The sequence below is a fragment of the Diceros bicornis genome, chromosome 17, assembly GCF_020826845.1.
Source record: "Diceros bicornis minor isolate mBicDic1 chromosome 17, mDicBic1.mat.cur, whole genome shotgun sequence".
Taxonomy (NCBI): domain Eukaryota; kingdom Metazoa; phylum Chordata; class Mammalia; order Perissodactyla; family Rhinocerotidae; genus Diceros; species Diceros bicornis.
The window spans coordinates 1,652,015-1,669,833 of NC_080756.1; the positions used below are offsets into that span (position 1 = coordinate 1,652,015).

General features: G+C 44.6%; 1 protein-coding gene across 2 annotated transcripts in view; it reads left to right on the forward strand.

The window, feature by feature from the left end:
- Window positions 1-231: 231 nt before the first annotated feature.
- The window catches only part of BEST3 (bestrophin 3), a 38,222-nt gene continuing 20,634 nt past the window's right edge, over window positions 232-17,819 (forward strand). For both annotated transcript variants that reach the window (XM_058557440.1, XM_058557441.1), the window contains exons 1-6: window positions 232-383; window positions 3,870-3,964; window positions 4,423-4,656; window positions 15,771-15,925; window positions 17,116-17,193; window positions 17,295-17,447. In XM_058557440.1, the coding sequence (XP_058413423.1) occupies window positions 232-383; window positions 3,870-3,964; window positions 4,423-4,656; window positions 15,771-15,925; window positions 17,116-17,193; window positions 17,295-17,447 (867 nt within the window). The remainder of the gene's footprint in view (window positions 384-3,869; window positions 3,965-4,422; window positions 4,657-15,770; window positions 15,926-17,115; window positions 17,194-17,294; window positions 17,448-17,819) is intronic.

The window sequence follows — 17,819 nt, forward strand, 5'->3', positions numbered from 1 at the left end:
TCTAATACAACTCTTTCCAGAGATGCTTTCCTTCTCTTTTCTAGTAAACAATTTAGCACCGAAATGGGGTCATCTCCAAATTCCAAACTGTACGATGGGAGAAACAAAAAGGGGAGAGAGCTGACCAGCTACTGGCTTGGGTTTCCTTGAGATACAGATTTATGCTCCGTCTTAAACACCGCTTCTTACTTGTGTTTTGTCTTCTTGCTCTTCTAGAAAAAACTACCCAAGATGACTGTCACTTACTCCAGTAAAGTAGCAAATGCGACTTTTTTTGGATTTCATAGGTTGCTCTGCAAGTGGAGAGGCAGCATCTACAAACTGCTGTACAGGGAATTCATTGTTTTTGCTGTTTTTTACACAGCAATAAGTGTGGTGTACAGGTACTTCCCTTTGCACGTCTCTTTAAATGGCCATCGAGTACCATGTGAGAATACAGCCTCAGAAACCCGGCCCCTTGGTGGCTGTGACTTTTGCATCGTGTAACCCCTTCCTTTGCATGATCCTCTCTGGCGCCTTCTTCCCTCGGGACGGGGCATTTCATCCACACCTAACTATTTTCAGGATGTTACGTAGACTCTAACCATCATGTGCTGGTGGTTCTCACCCCAGCCCCACATTAACTGATCACAGTGAAATATTAGTCGTGCTTCAAGAATGTTGCTATAGGCATAAAATGGAAGATTTAGATGTAGATCCTCACTACGTGATGATTTGGAATGGCAAAGTCCACAGACGAATAATTATTCATGCCTCTCTCAACTACATCACTCATGCCTTGACCCTGTAATTTGACAGCTTGTAGCAACTACTCGAGTAGTTAACATGGTTGCCAGAGTGTATATCGGGCATGTACACCTGGTGTAGAAGCTTCCTTCCTTTGTCTAGAACGACGAGATCTTGTCCAGGTTGTGCCTGCCAGCCTTACCAATACCTCAGCTAAAGAAAAGACCTAAAAACTAACTTGTTTTCTTTGTATCTTCTGAGTTTGTGGCACATTATATTCACAAAAGGAGATGTTTATTTTTTATAACATCACAACCTATGTCTGTCTTATTGGCAGAAAATTTGAGCAATATCATGTCCAAGAAATACTTTTTTTTTTTTTTTTGAGGAAGATGAGCCCTGAGCTAATATCTATGCTAATCCTCCTCTTTTTGCTGAGGAAGACCAGCTCTGAGCTAACATCTATTGCCAATCCTCCTCCTTTTTTCCTCCCCAAAGCCCCAGTAGATAGTTGTATGTCACAGTTGCACATCCCGATAGTTGCTGTATGTGGGATGCAGCCTCAGCATGGCCAGAGAAGTGGTGCGTCGGGGCGCGCCCGGGATCCGAACCCAGGCCGCCGGCAGCCGAGCACGAGCACCCAACCGCTAAGCCACGGGGCCGGCCCCCAGGAAATACTTTTATGCCTACAAATTATAGTCTTAATAAAATTTTATCAGTATTATAAAAGAGAAACCTTGTGAGTTTTTTTAATTAAAATTGATTGCACACGTTTCTTCTCCAGGAGAAGCTAAAACTTAAAATAGAAAAGCTAAAGGTTTGTGAGGCTGTATTGCCACCTTTTATATGTACCTCAGGTTGTTATTTTCTTCTGCATGCAGATGAACAAATTTGTGTATTCTTACTCTCAACCACGTTCTTCCTTGCAGCAACAGGACCCATTTGAAGAAGAGGGGTATGAATTTGGCTGGCTGATAATTATCAAAAGTAAAATAGGAACAGCTATTTTGCTACGCATCAAAACTACCATTCCAAATAAATGTATATATTGGTATACATTTTGGCAAAATATCTAAAGGGAAATTTTTATTTAAAAACACTAGTGCCTTTTCAGATATGTCTTAAATAATATGATATTATCTTGACTCTTCATGTGTCACCTAATCCTTCAGAATATGAAATGGTGGAAGACACCTGATGCTTTAGGATAATTGTCTCATTAGTTTATTTTTACTAATGTGAATTTATTGCTGCTACCGCTGCTTAGAATAGAATGGCCCTTAGAACAGTTGTGATGTAGCCAGAAATGCTCCCTGGGCCTTAACATTTGCTCCAATATCTTATTTATACCCCACAAAATTGTATGCATGTATTTTTTCTAAAGACCAAAGAATGCTTACATTTATAACAATAATCATTAGTTCAAGTCATCCTTCATGTTTTAAAGTTCAACAGTAAAAGTATGTTGAAACAGACCCTTATATCTGGATCAAAGATATACCAAGAATTATAGGCTAAATTTGTCAAGAAATTCAAACACATCTGTAGGAAAATATAGACATAATTTCATTCTCATGTCTTCTAATGACCCTAAGTTTTTTAATCCTATTATAAGCAAATAATCACACTTAGCAAAAATCATATGACAGAACCAGAATTCATTAGTTTGATTATATCTTTTCCTATTTTTGGATGGACTTGACAAAATTATCACTGTAGTACTTTCCAGCTAGTAAAATTTCTGTGTGTCTATTAACTAAATATTTTTTCCTTTGCCCAAGTATTAATAGTAACAACCACTTTATTATTAAGTATGACACCATATGTTAAGTGGTTTTATAGATATTATATTCTTTAACCCTGATACATAGGTATTATTATCCCCATTTACAAATAAGAAAACTGAGGCTCACAGAGATTTAAAAATATTTGTAGGTGGCAGATCTGGGACGCAAGCCTGGTTTGTCTGGCCCTATTGGTCCGTGCCGTCCGCATTTAAATCCTCTGTGACCATTTCCATTTGAGGATCAGACACCTTCTGGCTGGAACTTGTCACCAGCATGACCTTAACAGGCCTGTGCAGCCAGTTGCTGCCTCTCCTGTCAGCCTTTCCCGACTTCGGAATCTCTGGCCTCTCCTCCAGAGTCCACTCCTACCCACACCTTCTTGGTCAACACGGGCTCCCAGCAGTTCTCCAGCTGCGCTCTGAGCGGTAGCTCTCTGCTACCTCACTATCCCTCCTCCTCCTTTATCAAAGTTCCACTGACCCAAACGGCCTCCGACATGTTATAACGGATCTTTCCTGGGAACTCCTCCCTCCCTTGAAACAGCTACACTCACCTGTTAATGCAGATCCATCTGTGTTGCTTCTCTTCCTGGATTTTGATCACAACTATTACCTGACCTGAGACATTTCTGCTGACTCTGAATCCCCTACAACATAAAGAACAATAATAGTTCCATTAAATGAATTCATGTTTAACACCAGAAAATGGGTTTGGGTCAGATCTATAATATCAATGTTTATATTTCTATTATATAAATATAAACCCAGCAAATATAATCATAAAAATTTTCACTTCTGTTAAATCTGTTATTTTGTATTTTAAATAATTGTAGGCTTTAAAATAAACAGTTGTAATACCACTTGAAGAACAACAAGTACAATTAACAATGTGCTAAGTAGCGTATTCAAGAGAAAGTGAGATCAAGATATCAAATTCAGGATTATCATTAAATAATTACTTAACAACCCTAATCCACTTAATCAAGACACTCTTTTTTTTAAGTGTACCTGATGAATAATTGAAAAGTGGACTCTTTTATGAGGTATCTTGCTCCAAATCCAATGCAATATTGTATAAAAGTTTAAAAATATAGAGTATTTTAAAATAAAATGGTTAATAAATCCCACTATTTAATGGCCAACAACATTTATGTACTAAAAACTTTAGTACTTGAAACATTTAGCAATTTAAAAACTTTTGAGATACATCAGCTTAGTTGGAAAAGAAAACGTTATCGCTGCTTAAAAAAAATTAAGATTATTTGTGCTTAATTGTTTGCACTGAATGTTGCTTGCAAAGCAGGTGCAGAAGTATAAATAACATCATAAAGGGCTGTGCATTTTATTTTTGCTCCAGATTGTTACTTACAGGAGCCCAAAAACGTTACTTTGAAAAATTATCAATTTACTGTGACAGATATGCTGAGCAAATTCCAGTAACCTTTGTGCTTGGTAAGTATAGGTCACCCGCAGAGTGCAGCCACACAGCTGTCTCCGCTGGGATGACGCGATGACTCTGCATGGGCGTGCTTCCAAGCTGAAAGGCAGGCCTGAAAACCAGCGCTTGCGAAAGAACCAGAATCATCCGTGAGGTTTGCCTTCAGGGCTGCTTTCGCCTAATTAACAGCAAACAAGTTTGAGGCAATAATCTGCTCTTGGGCAGTTAAGCTTTCTCCTCACTAACTCTCCATCTTTGCCGTCAATATTTGAGTTCTAATGCCTGCTTCCTGGGTGCTACGGCACTGCTGGGCACAAACTACATTTTTTCTGGAGGGCAAAATCCTACGGTATGGATAACAACATGGTTTTACACCCCAAACCCTAAAAAGACTAAAATTCTGCCAAAAGCATCAGCGCCCACCACGTGTCTGTGGTAAGAAGCTGCTTTATAGGGCCCTGTTGTCCCACAGGGTTTTACGTCACTCTGGTGGTGAACCGCTGGTGGAACCAGTTTGTGAACCTGCCCTGGCCGGACAGGCTGATGTTCCTCATCTCCAGCAGCGTCCATGGGAGGGACGAGCATGGGCGTCTGCTCAGGAGGACCCTGATGCGCTACGTCAATCTCACATCCCTGCTCATCTTCCGCTCCGTGAGCACCGCCGTGTACAAGCGGTTTCCGACGATGGACCATGTGGTGGAAGCAGGTATTGCCAGTGGCTTTTCCTTCCATGCATCCTCTCAACCTGGAGGAGGACCTCCAAAATTTCTTTACTGATTGATTCCTTCAAGAAACATTTATTGATTACCTACTATGTGCCAGAAACAGTCTTAAGAGGCAAAGGTGAGTAAGACATGGTTCCTGCCCTCGGAAAGCTTCTTTGAGGGGCGAAGGAGAAGCGGCAGACAGTGAACCTCAAATTAGCTTGCAGACAGTTGCGTGGCCTTTAGGTAAATACAATATGATCATATTTATTAAAACCATCTGCAATATTACCTTACATTTTTCTAGCACTTTATATCCTATCCACTTTCGCAGATGTTTTTTCATTTGGACCTCAGAAAATCATGAGGAAGGCAGGAAACACAGAGGTTCTGACCTGCCCCGGATCACAACGCTTATTAGCGGGAGAGCCAGAGTTACAGTTCAGGCTTGGAACTCCCAAGTTCGTGGTTTTCCTGAAGCATAAACAGATTCCCGTAGGAACCAGCGATGGGCGTCTTCATCTCGGCAGACCTCAGCGGTGGCAGTAAAGGCAGCCTCAGTGCGGGTCTCTCATCTCTCCTGCTCTGCCCTCGGGCTCTCGGACACAGCATGCTGAGAACAAGTCATGTCTGAAGGAGGGTTCTCTTTGGCATGTTAATATTTAGCAAAGAAGCTATTAAGCCAGCCATCAGTGGGGTGAGGATTAAATGATACAATCCCTGGCACGTGCTGAGTAAATGTTGACTGCTGCGCTGGGTTGTTGCTCATAGCTCTGATAGTGTGTTGGAAAGTATTAATGAATATATAGATGCTATAGGAACCATGAGATGATTCTGCCTTTATATTGAGTACACTCAAATTAGGTTGCTGTGTCTAGTCTCCTTCTCTGAAATGTCCTTGAAAATAGATATTTTGTTTTAAAAATAGTATTACTTGTTTGTTTTTGGAGTTTTTTTGGCTTTATTTGGTTTGGTTTTGCCTTCTTAGCTGGGCAGTAGAGAGAGTGACTAAGAACTCGGAGCAGGAGTTTGAAGACTCACTCCACCACTGACAAGCTACTCGACCTCGTGTGGGTTACGCCACCTTCCTACCCTTCAGTTTCCCCACCCACAAAATGAGCTTGTAGAAATTTACACCACCACCATTGCACATGCCGCATAGGCTCGTGGGAAGATTAAATTAGTTAATATTTGCAAAGTGCTTAGAGCGTCCCTGACACATGGTGTCACATGAGGTCGTCTGTTAATAATGAAACCATCTACTACAGCAGCATCTCACAGCCCCCCGGTCCCTTTAGAAGACTCGTCTGATGTGACATCCCAGGTCTTCTTGATCTACTATGACCAGGAGGTTGTGAAAGTCAGATAGAAATAAGGAAGGAGGAGTGAGAGGATGTTGTTAGGGTGCAGAGTGAGATGTGAGAACGCAATGGAGGGAGGAGCGGTGGGGGCTTCAGACGAAGGGTGCAAATGCCCAGGCAAACGCACAGGTGGATTGTGATGTAAAACCAGCAGGGACTCAGAGTGAAAATTAGCCGGCACCTCCTCCAAATTTAAAAGTGGAATACTGCTTCAGAATGACCGGGTTGAAAATGCCACTTGATAACTTAATTTTCTTACCGTAATGTCTAAAGGATCAAATGCAATAAGAATTCCCACCTCTGAAGAAAGTCCTAAAACAAACATTTGATGGGTGCCAAACTGAGGAGTGAGAGCTGAAGCTGACTTGGACGAGGAAAGGTGACATTTCTCCAGTCCTGACCCATCCTTGGGAGGAAGTGAGTGCATTCTGACAAGAACCGGATGCTGGGCCCGATTCTCAAGGCAAATCTCATCCTCTTAGCATCACCTTCATATTAAAAGCACACGGGCAGGAAGCCAGGCCGGCCAGCGACGGAGAGGCCTGTAGGGCCTGCACTCAGGCCTGAGCTCAACGAGGGCCGAGCTGTGCTCGGGTCTGAGGGCCAGTGGAGACGGCGAGACAGACAGGAGAATGCCGACTTTGTCTCCTTCAGGTGTATTTTTATAATCCCAGTACTCCGCGTCAGACGTGTGCAAATGCCTGTCGTGCGCCTGCGGACACCCTTTTTTCCCTTTCCACGGTGTTTGGGATATTGAAACACTTCTCTCCCCCCAACTACCGAAACCCCAACCTCTCCAAGGGAATCTGGAAACCCTTCGCTCCTTGATGTGCGTTTAAACAGGTGTGTCTCAAGGTGTGATCCGCAGACTCACCGGCCCTTTTCCTCTGCAGTAACTTGAGTTGTTTATTTAAAATGCATATTCCTGGGCCTCACCTCAGACCTACTGAGTCAGAACACTAGATGTGAGGCCCAGGAAAACTGCATTTCACAGGCTCCCAGGCCTGTTGATGCGCTGAAGTCCGAGAAGCACTAAGTCCTTTGTGCGATGCTCTTTTCTTAGACCTCTTTCTCTCCCCTGGGGATTACCGTGGCCCCCACCGGGTAATCCATTACTATTAACAAGCAGCAAGGACTGGCAGAGAGGGTGGATTCAGAGTTTTGGCCGGGCTAGAGCTCCAGCATTATAGACGGGCTCTGGATAGCAGTCTGGGCAGAGGCCACTGTCTAGGAGACTTCAGTTAGACTCGATTGGACATAACGAGCATCGTTCTGACCTCAGTTATTTTGTTGGTTTGTGTGGAGTGGCTGAGGAGGAAGAGAACCGAGGGAGGTGGAGAGGGCTCAAACCTTTGCAAGTGCCTCTGGGGCTGTCACTGATTATCACAGTAAAAAGGTCCCTCCTACCACTCTTTCATTCCTAAATCTCTTCTGGAAAGGCAGACAAGGGGTACTGGAGCAGCTTGTGCCCACAGGAACAGAAGGTTTGTGTGTTAGGTGGCCGGGCAAGGGTTCTGAGCCATTGCCCTCCAAGCTGGTTGCACACTTCAGAGGTGCGGTCCTTCCCAGCTGCCCCAGGGCCAGCCCCATGTGTGGGTACCCTCATGGGCCGGCAGCCTGTCTGTCACCGGGCAGCACTGACTCACAGACGGTACGTTCCTTTCCCAGCAGACAGGGCTGACTCAGTCGCATGTGGGGTCAGTTTCCCAGCTCTCCCAACTGGGCACTTGCCTCCGCCACTCTCGGACCGTCCTCGGCCTGTGCCAACATTTCTGGGAAGAACAGAAAGTTCAGGGCTGGCAGAAAATGTTTGGCAGATGCTCTGAGCCCAGAGCCAGGGCACCTGCTCTGCCGGAGGGCAGAGAGGGCTGGCAAGTGAAGCGCAGGGACCAGGAGGGGTGGGGGCACAGGCGGGAGGCAATGTGGGAAATCTCTCCAGGGGACTCATCTCCGTAAAGTCGCCTGTCGGGAAAAGCACACGCTCTCAAACTTCAGTGCATGAGTTAGCTTCTGTTAAAAATCAGTATTGCTAAAAATGCAGATCCCAATATCTCCCCGTGCCCCCGCCGGAGACTCTGATTCAGGAGGAATGAGTGCATTTAACATGTCCCTGGAGACTTGGAGGCAGGGGCTCGCCAGATCACACTCTGAGAAACAGTGGGCTTTTCCCTCCAACCTCTTCGCCTCCTTCTGGGAGGGCCTCTGCGCAAGGACTCGGGGCTGGCGGGGAGAAGATGGTGGGAGGGCGGAGAGAGAGACAGCTTCTCCTTCTGAAGCATCCAGCGATGGCTTCACTGGCTGTTGGCCTGCTAGCCCCTGAACTCTCCTCGCTTCTAGGTTGGACAGTCAAGTTATATTATTCTGGAAAATTAAGAGGACAAAAACACACGCTGCTGGGGAAGCACACATGCTTTCATGTTACAGGTTAGATTTCTCAATGTCAAAATAAAAAGTTTTTTATTTCTACTCACATGAAAATAGAAATATCACAACTGAATGCAAAATAATAACTGTTATGCGGACAATTCCCTGAACTGGTCTGTTATCAAACAGCTCTTTACCAGAGGAACATAACAGAAGAGTCTTTGTTATTTTCCTATTGGCTGCAAACCTGCCCTGGAAAATTCCAGCCATTCCAGTCACCTGCCCTGGAAGATGTCACTCAAGGCAGGTGCGCAGATCCAGAACTTTGCTGATTCAAGTGACAGCCTTAATTGGGTGCTTACATTACGGTATGAGACTGATGCAAAACATTTTATTTAGTGTTTCACAGTGATCAGGAGAAGAAAATATTTCTCTTCAAAATTATTCACCAGAAGCACAAAAATAGGTCATAGGGCATGATATATAATCCTCCAAAAGAAACATTTCTAAAGCTGTTGCTAAATGTCGCGCATTCGTCCATTTAACAGAGGTTTACCGCGCGTGTACTACATGCCAGGCACCGTGCTGGCATTGGGCACAGCTGTGAGCAAGAGCTGACACAGCCCCTGTCCTCAAGGATCGGCAAAAATTACTGCACGTCTTTCTTCCACGAGTCGTTTTCAGAGATGAGCACAAATGTGTTTACAGCTAAACCTCATCTCCCTACGCTGCATTTCTCCTTCTCTGAAATAGTTTCCTTCTGTGATTGGTAACCTGCAAGAAGGGTTGGAAGACAGTGAAATCTGAGGAAGGGCATCTTGGTTTTCTTAAAGCCCTGGAGTCTTAATGTGAAGTCCTTCAGCTGCTTCCATGACAAGAGAGCCTGAGGAGACCTCATGGGAGTTTTTAATGACACTTATGGTTCACAGACAGGAATACAACGAAGCAAGCTCCCAACGGGCAAGTGGCTGTTGAGATAGGAGTTCTAACTTTAGATGCACTGGCTGGAAGGCGAGCCCCGTACTTAGGTGATTCGTCTCTACCCTTCTCTCACTAAGTAAAATCAAATGGGTTGTGTATAACATCGACTTTCTGCCCTATGGTTGCTGTTCAAGTTTCTCCTGACATTCCTTGGTCTCTGAAATCTCCAGGTGCTCTGTGGTTCAGGAGAGATGGTACAGGGGGCAGTGGTATTCACAGCTCTGCCTGGTTTCCTTGGCTGAACTTTCACAGGCTGGTCAGTTACCCCTATGGTCTCCCGTGAGGAGCCCAGCACAGACAGAACGTCCTCCTGTGAATGAAGCTGAGTCACCTGTGTGCACCTGCTCTACACAGGGGAGAAGGTGCACAGAGAACCAGCTCTCCTTGGATTAATGCCACGCATGGGCAATCAGCTGGGCAATGTGTGAAGGTTCCCCACAGTTCTGTTTCAGGAGTTAATCAAGGAGATCCACTCCATGTTTCTCAAAGCATGATCATAGACCACATTCACTGAATTATCAAGGGAACTTATTTAAATTGCAGGTGGCCGGGCAACCTAGGGGTCAGAGTCTCTGGCGCTTAGGACCTGGGCGTCCCCGTTCTAAACAAGTTCTGCAGGAGCACTGCAGGACGTTGGACCAGACCCAGAACGCCGAAACGGCCCACTTGCTCTAAGATCCTGTGCACTGGGGTGGTTGTTCCCAAACTTTGTTGCAGGTGGGAATCACTAGGATCTTTTAAAAATCCTGATGTCTGGCTCCCACTCTGGACATCAGGACTCAATAGGTATACGGAGCAACCTGGGCATCGGGAGTTGTTAAAGCTCCCAGACCCTTCCAAAGGCAGCAAAGTTTAGAGACCACGGCAGCAGGGAGCCTCTCTCAACTCCTCCAACTTTATCTGCAAATCGCCTCAGATCTGTTCACCCAGGCAAATGAAATCCCGGGCCACCTGGACAGGTGAGGCGTTGGGAACACCGATCTTGTGTATGTTGTTCCTGTGTGTCCCCTGTAGAAGGCAGGGAACTACCAAACGGTAGTGGGACAGGGATACGGCTGCTGGGAGGTGTTTTGCTCACATCAAGAAAATGGAGGGGGTTCTGTCTCTGTTCAGCGTTGCTCCCCCAGAAACTGATTTTACTCCATCATATCCTATTTCAAGCTTTTCAAACTGGGGGTTGTAACTCATTGTTGGGTTCTGAAATCATTTTAATGGCTTGCAACAAGCATTTTTTAATGGAATGGAATGGAATGGAACAGAACAGGAAAATCAGAGAGCACATAACGTAGAAGAGCCAATAATTGTTTTAGGAACCACTCATCTTACTGTGGTTCACGGTAAAAAATGTCTGACATACTTCCCTACACACTCCATCTCCCTCTCAATCTCATTTTGTCCCCTTGATTTTCCTGTGTGACAGGGATTTCTAAATCTCTACTACTGAACTTAGCCAGCCCTGGTGGTCTGGTGGTTAAGATCTGACACTCTCACCGCCACAACCTGGGTCCCTTTCCCGGTCAGAGAACCACACCACCCACCTGTCAGTTGTCACAATCTGGTGGCTGCATGTTGCTGTGATGCTGAAAGCTCTGCCACCAGGATTTCAAATACCAGCAGGGTCACCCATGGTGGACAGGATTCAGCAGAGCCTTCAGACTGAGACAGACTCAGAAGAAGGACCTGGCCACCCACTTCCGAAAAAATTGGCCATGAAAACCCTGTGAATAGCAGTGGAGCATTGTCTGATAGAGTGCCACAAGGTGAGAGGATGGTAGAAAAAGACCAGCCAGGGTTCCCTCTGCTATCCACAGGGTCTCCAGGAGCTGGGATCCACTCGACGGCACCAACAACAATAACCAGTGAATTTAAAGGATAGCTGTCGTTGAATCTGGTGGCTTTGTTCCATTCATTTGGGAAATACAGAGATGAAAATGAGCCAGGTGCATTGCAATCTTCCTGAAAACGTCATCTCTGAGATGGGCTCAGATGCTGAATGCACAACTTTCTCTCCCAGAAAGGACTGGCAACAACCCCATCCTGCCTTCCAGATGCAGAGCTTTTAGTTCTCCTGCTAATAGAGCCTCCTTTGCACACTCTGCTTTAAAGGCAAAGACACCTGCCTCAGTTTCAGCAGAGGAAAACAGACCAACTGTACAGCAGACAAAATCCACAATAACTGGAATATTGTTTATCAGTGGGCTTAATTGGTCCTTCAGCTTGAGGGAGATAAAATTTTGCCCTAAAGTGGCAGATCCTACTCCATCAAACCACGATCGCAAGTCGCAAGTAAATACAAACATATATATGTATGTGTGTGTGTATATATATTTTTTCTTTACTCTGATTTGAAATATTAAGGAGGGTTCTTTGTGATAAGCACTATGAAAATTACTGAGCAGAGCTGAACCAGCCAGAAAGCCAGAAGGAAAAGAGAGAGCAGGAGAAACTCCAGGCAGACGCATGGGCAGGATGAAACAGCGACGTCAGGAGGGTGGAGACGGTTCAGAGTGTGGCGTGGAGAGAGATGTTCGAGAAGACGGGGGAGTGTGAGGACCCGCCGGCTGACAGCGCTGCCAAACCAGCAAACCAACGCCTGCGGTTAACATCGCCTTCGAGAGGAAGGTGATGACCACACTTGGAAAAAGATCATCTGTCTCTGGTTAAAATGGCATCAAGTGCTGAGGAGGGTAACTTTCCATTTCATCACAAACGCTCTTTGAATTGATTTGACCAACAATCTAGAGATTTCTTCAACTGACCAATAGCTCAATTTCCGAAGATGAGGTTACTTTGGATGAAATGTGCGATCCTGCAGGGAATAATAAAAATAATTCTGCCCGTAAGCTCTTGGAGGACACATTACTGTCTGGTTGATGATTCATCTTTCACAGCACCTAGCAAAGGACTCAGTAGATTTGGGCTGAAAATTTAAGATCAGCAACTGTCCTTGCTCCACACGTGCCCTTCCAGTCGGTGGGTGGGCTACACGGGGGAGTCATCCTGTTTCAGTGTCTGCACTAAACACACCCTGACTCTGCACTTGCTTTCTGCTAAGAAGCCAAGAAAGGACTTGCCAGCACAATTCGATCCATACTCCTGAATGAAAAATAACCAGAGGTAAAGTCATTCTTTGGCCAAATCAGAGAGAATACAGCCAGTATGTAAGTGGGGTCATTTTTGAAAATTGCACAAGAATATAGCTGTTAGATGATTGATATGAAACGCCTGCGAGTGGGCTTCCAGGTAAAGGATGAATGGCCACAGGCAGTCTTTCAGCATAGAGCCAGGACGGGTCACGTGTATCTATTAACTTCCTGTAATAAGATTTAATCATGCTCTACAAGTCTTTAAAAAACAAAACAGATTATCTGGATTGAGCAACAACTTGGAGAGGCACTGAGAAACAAGAAAAGAATTATCAGGCTCATCTTTGTTTTTGACTCCAGAGAGAGTCCAGTTCTCCAGGCCTGGGCAGAACTCTTCTCAGCTAACATAAATCACCTGAGTATTACCTAAAACTGGTCTCCTGTTGGTAAATATTGGCTCTGTAGTTGTTACTCTTTATTTCAAATACTGAATAAACAGAATCTTCCTTCGGTGGGGCAGTGACTTGCAAACATTGCCGTATGTCAGAATTTCCTGCAGAGTTTCCTGAACGTACAACTGCCTGGACCCAATTCCGTCCATCCAATCACGTGGGAAGATTTAAAGGGGTGATGCCTGGACCTCCCTCTAGACCAAGGGAATCAGATTCTTTGGGATGAGGCCCAGGCCTGGGCATTTTCTACAAGTACCCATGCGAGACTGTAAGGTGCAGACATGGCTTGAGATCTCCCACCCTATCGAGTCCCATTCGGTAGGTGAGGGTGGGGCCTAGCCCTCTGCGTGTTTACCAGGTGTCACGAGCAATTCCGATGCCCAAGATCCGTGGACCCTATTCTCGGAAGCACTGGCCTGGGTCATGTCAAGATCTAGGTAACTCTGAAGCTCCATGAATCAGTGACTCTCAGAACAGGCACATCTCACCTCTTCTCTGACATCTTTTCTGTTACAGCAACACTTCTTAACTAGAACTCAGTCCACACGGTGAGGAGGGAGGATTCTTTAAACAGGATAACCAGATTCCTAAACTGACTACAGGTGGTTAAGGATGTAAACTGTGTTAAGGCCAGAGTTGATGCTCTTCTGAAGGTGTTATCAGAATTTCATATGCAAATGATTACATTTCTGAGACAAATGTAACTCAAAATTAATATCTAACAAAAACCAGTTTTAGGAATAGGGTTTAACTCAGAAAACATTATTGATACTAAATCGTAATTAACATTTAAAAGTCCACTTAAGATAAAAAGTCAGGGGGCCAGCCCGGCGGCATAGTGGTTAAGTTCGCACATTCCGATTCGGCAGCCCTGGGGCTTGCTGGTTCGGATCCTGGGCATGGACCTACACACCACTCATCAAGCCATGCTGAGGCAGCGTTCCTCATAGAAGAGCTACAACTCTACAACTATGATACACAGCTATGTACTGGGACCTTGGGGAGAAAAAAGGAAAAGAGGAAGATTGGCAACAGATATTAGCTCAGGGCCACTCTTCCTTAAAAAAAAAAAAAATTAGGAAGCTGTCAATTTGAGCTTTGTACAGCAACATTAAAAAAAAGAAAAAAAGAGAAAAAGTCAAGGGCTAAGTCCCAGGATAGTCATTGCAGCATAATTCTTAACAGCAAGAGATTAAAAACAACTTAAATATCTATTCAGAGGAGGACTAGTTAAAATATTGTATACAATTAACTAGTATGCAGCTATTAAAAAGAATGATGCTGTTCTCTATATATTAACTAATATATATAAATATATAACATATAATATAAATATATTAGATAAATATAATATAAATATATATTATAAAATATATAACTGAAAAATAGAAACAAATGGCAGATACCTATGTAGTATAAAACCATGTGTGTTTTTAAGAATTAGGTCTGTATGAAAAACTATGTGTCTAGGACTGTGAGACTCAGTTTCCCCATTAATATTCCTTTGGCCCTTTTGGATTTTTGTACCATTTGAATGACTCAATCGAATTTTTAAAAAAACGAAAGGTCAAGTGTAAACTGGAAGCTTTTTAAGTCCATCTTTCTATGAACAAACCCTGGTACACAGTAGACATTCAATAAATGTTTGTTAAATAAACCTACTCCCTTATTCCTCCTCTCGAGTCACTCAAGTCTTCTCCCCTGGGCGTGTGGGCGGGAGGGCAGGGTAGACGGCTGCGGCTTCACGTGATATGCTGTGTCCTGACACTCACTGAGGGCTGTGTGCTGCACGTGATATGCTGTGTCCTGACACTCACTGAGGGCTGTGTGTTGCACGTGATATGCTGTGTCCTGACACTCACTGAGGGCTGTGTGTTGCACGTGATATGCTGTGTCCTGACACTCACCGAGGGCTGTGTGTTGCACGTGATATGCTGTGTCCTGACACTCACTGAGGGCTGTGTGTTGCACGTGATATGCTGTGTCCTGACACTCACTGAGGGCTGTGTCTGTGCTGAGCGTCGTGTTAGCCTCTCCATACAAGGTGTTAGCCTCTCTCAGCATCTCAGGTAACTCCACAACAGCCCTGTGAGGTGGACGTTATCATCTCTCTTCACGTGAGAAATGGGCTGAGACAGGTCACTGCAAGCTCAGGGAAATTGTGTTACACACTCACACACACAGTTAAAGCAGCAGGTTTAAAGTGCAAAATGCCATGAGAATTGTGAAAATAAGATGCTCATTACCCTTCTGAAGGGTCTTGGGAGGGGAAACACTGTGTGTGACATCACCACACTACGAGGCAGGAGAGTCCACGGCGGGAGCTGGAAGGGGGAATCCCTGGGGGGAGAAGGACGGGATCCGGAAGGCTTCACAGAAGAGGCGCCGTTTAGTTGGGCTTGTAGGAAGCGGTCAGAAGTCATGTGATTCTCGAGTACCGCACGGTACTAAGCGCTCCGTGTGCATTATCACCCTCTATTCTCACAATCCTAACAGTTCTAAGTAAGTATTCTTCTTCCCAATTTCAGATGAATAAACCAAAACCTAAAGAAGAAACCTTCCCCAGATGCTCTAGTCCATACTTAACGTCGTCTTACTTCCTACAAGCCGTCTCTCTTAGGGGTCGCCAGCACGCATCGCCTCATATACTGATACATAACCTGTGTGTGCATGCACATGCGTGTGTCTGTGCTCAGGCGTGCACATTCCTTATCTCTAATTCAAGTGTAAACTACCTGAGACAGGAAACTCTATTTTATATTTCTTTAATATCTCTCCATTTATGCTCACGTAGTAGACACTGAATATTTATGGTAATATATTCATGCTAAACTAACTCTGTATAATCTGGCTACTTTTATTTTGTGTGAAGGTTTTATGACATCAGATGAAAGAAAATTATTCGACCACCTCAAATCTCCTCATCTGAAATACTGGGTTCCGTTCATCTGGTTTGGAAATCTCGCAGCTAAAGCCCGGAAGGAAGGTAGAATCAGAGACAGCATTGATCTGCAATCACTGATGACTGTAAGTACGTCGTAAACCGTCAGTAAAGGATGCTCATCAGAGACCAAGAGGGAGCTGGATGTTACAGGTCGGACCAGGACAAATCCACTTTGTTCATTTCTGGTTCCAGAGCAACCACCAAGACTGGGCTAGAATCAGAACCCTCCACATGCAGGACAGGGGTGGGACACAGGCTTGACTCACACGGATTGGCAGTGTTGCTTGGAAGCTCTGTTTTAAAAAGAATTAGGCTTTGTAATTTGCTCTGTAAGAAAGTGTCCCTTGATTGCTTAGCGATATCTGCCAAGGGCTCTGAAGAATCTGGTGCCCACACAGCATATTTGCCATCCCAGCTCCAGGATCCTAGAATAAATCTGGAGTAGAAATAAACCTCCCCAGTCAACTTCCCAAGATTGGAATATCCTGAGGTTAAGCCAGCTTTTCGGATGCTCCAGGAAACAAAATTGTGTTTTTATTCGGTGAAATAACTCTGAATTCATCTGAAAAACAAATTTATGTTTGTTTAGATAGATTTGTGTGACGATGACAGTCTTCTGCCTGGATTAGGCTAAAAGGAGCGAATAATTTAAAGATAGCTCCCAAATTAACGTGAACTCCTCTTCCCAATCTTAGATAATAACTTATGTGCAGCGGAGAAAAAAAATCAATGGAACCCAGTCCTTCCTGCTCCAAACAGAGAGAGATTTTCTGTCAATATAAGCATCCTCATTTGTGGGGGGAGGGTTAGGATGTATTTACTTCTTTTTTCTAAGATCTATAGTAGTCATGTTTTCAAGAGATAGAGAAAAATAATTTGCTCTCCACATAATTTGCCAAAATGCCTAGACATGACATTTAAAATATTAACCACTGCCTTCCCATCACCACTTTGGGCCAATATACATGTTGGAAATTATGGATTCAATAGAGTAGGGAGTGTTTGTATAAAGTCCTGATTTATCTTAACATTAAAAAAAAAGTCCAAACGTACTCATCCTTTTTGTACATTGTTGAATGATGTTCACTGCTTGTCATTTTCAGAATTTTCCTTTTGGAGCGGCCTTCAGAATCAATTTACCAACCTTGCAAAGTCGGTCCCATCATATTGCAGACATACTCATAAAATTCATGGCCACAATCTGAATCCTAGTAAATATTTATTACCACACCCGCCATTTTAGTGAATCATGTTTTATCTGTTTCTGGCTCAGGAAATGAACCGCTACCGCTCCTGGTGCAGCCTCCTATTCGGCTACGACTGGGTCGGGATCCCGCTGGTCTACACCCAGGTATCAGATCCTGTGCGCGTGATTCTGCTTCTGTCGGCCCACCTTGGCCTGGCTTGCTGTGGGCGGCCAGCTGTGCTCACTCGGGTTTCTCTCTCTCCCAGGTCGTCACTCTGGCTGTCTACACCTTCTTCTTTGCATGCCTGATCGGACGCCAGTTTTTGGATCCCACCAGAGGCTATGCGGGGCACGACTTAGATCTGTACATTCCGGTGTTTACTCTCCTACAGTTCTTCTTCTACGCAGGGTGGCTCAAGGTAGCCCACAGGCTCAGTGCCTGAGACTCGCTCTGTAATCGCCGTCATGTTCCACACTCTGCACGCTGATCCTTTACTGAGTCGCTCACGCATGAGTGAGTCAAAGGTAGATTTCACATTTAATAGCTCAGAGCTGTTATCACTTTTCAGCAGGGATTAAAGCCACAGGGCTGTGGTGAGTACTGTCCTGCAGTGGGTCCAAAGCAGCTTGTTTATGCAAAGAGATCGAAAGGCTACTCGTTTACGGCTATTGATCTTTTTGAGCCTTTGCTGCCCTTAGGATTACAATAATGTAAGTAAAGTAATAACTGCACCTGCATTGGTATTTATACCACAGTAAGCAACTCAGCAGAGCAAAAGGGTAAATAAGAA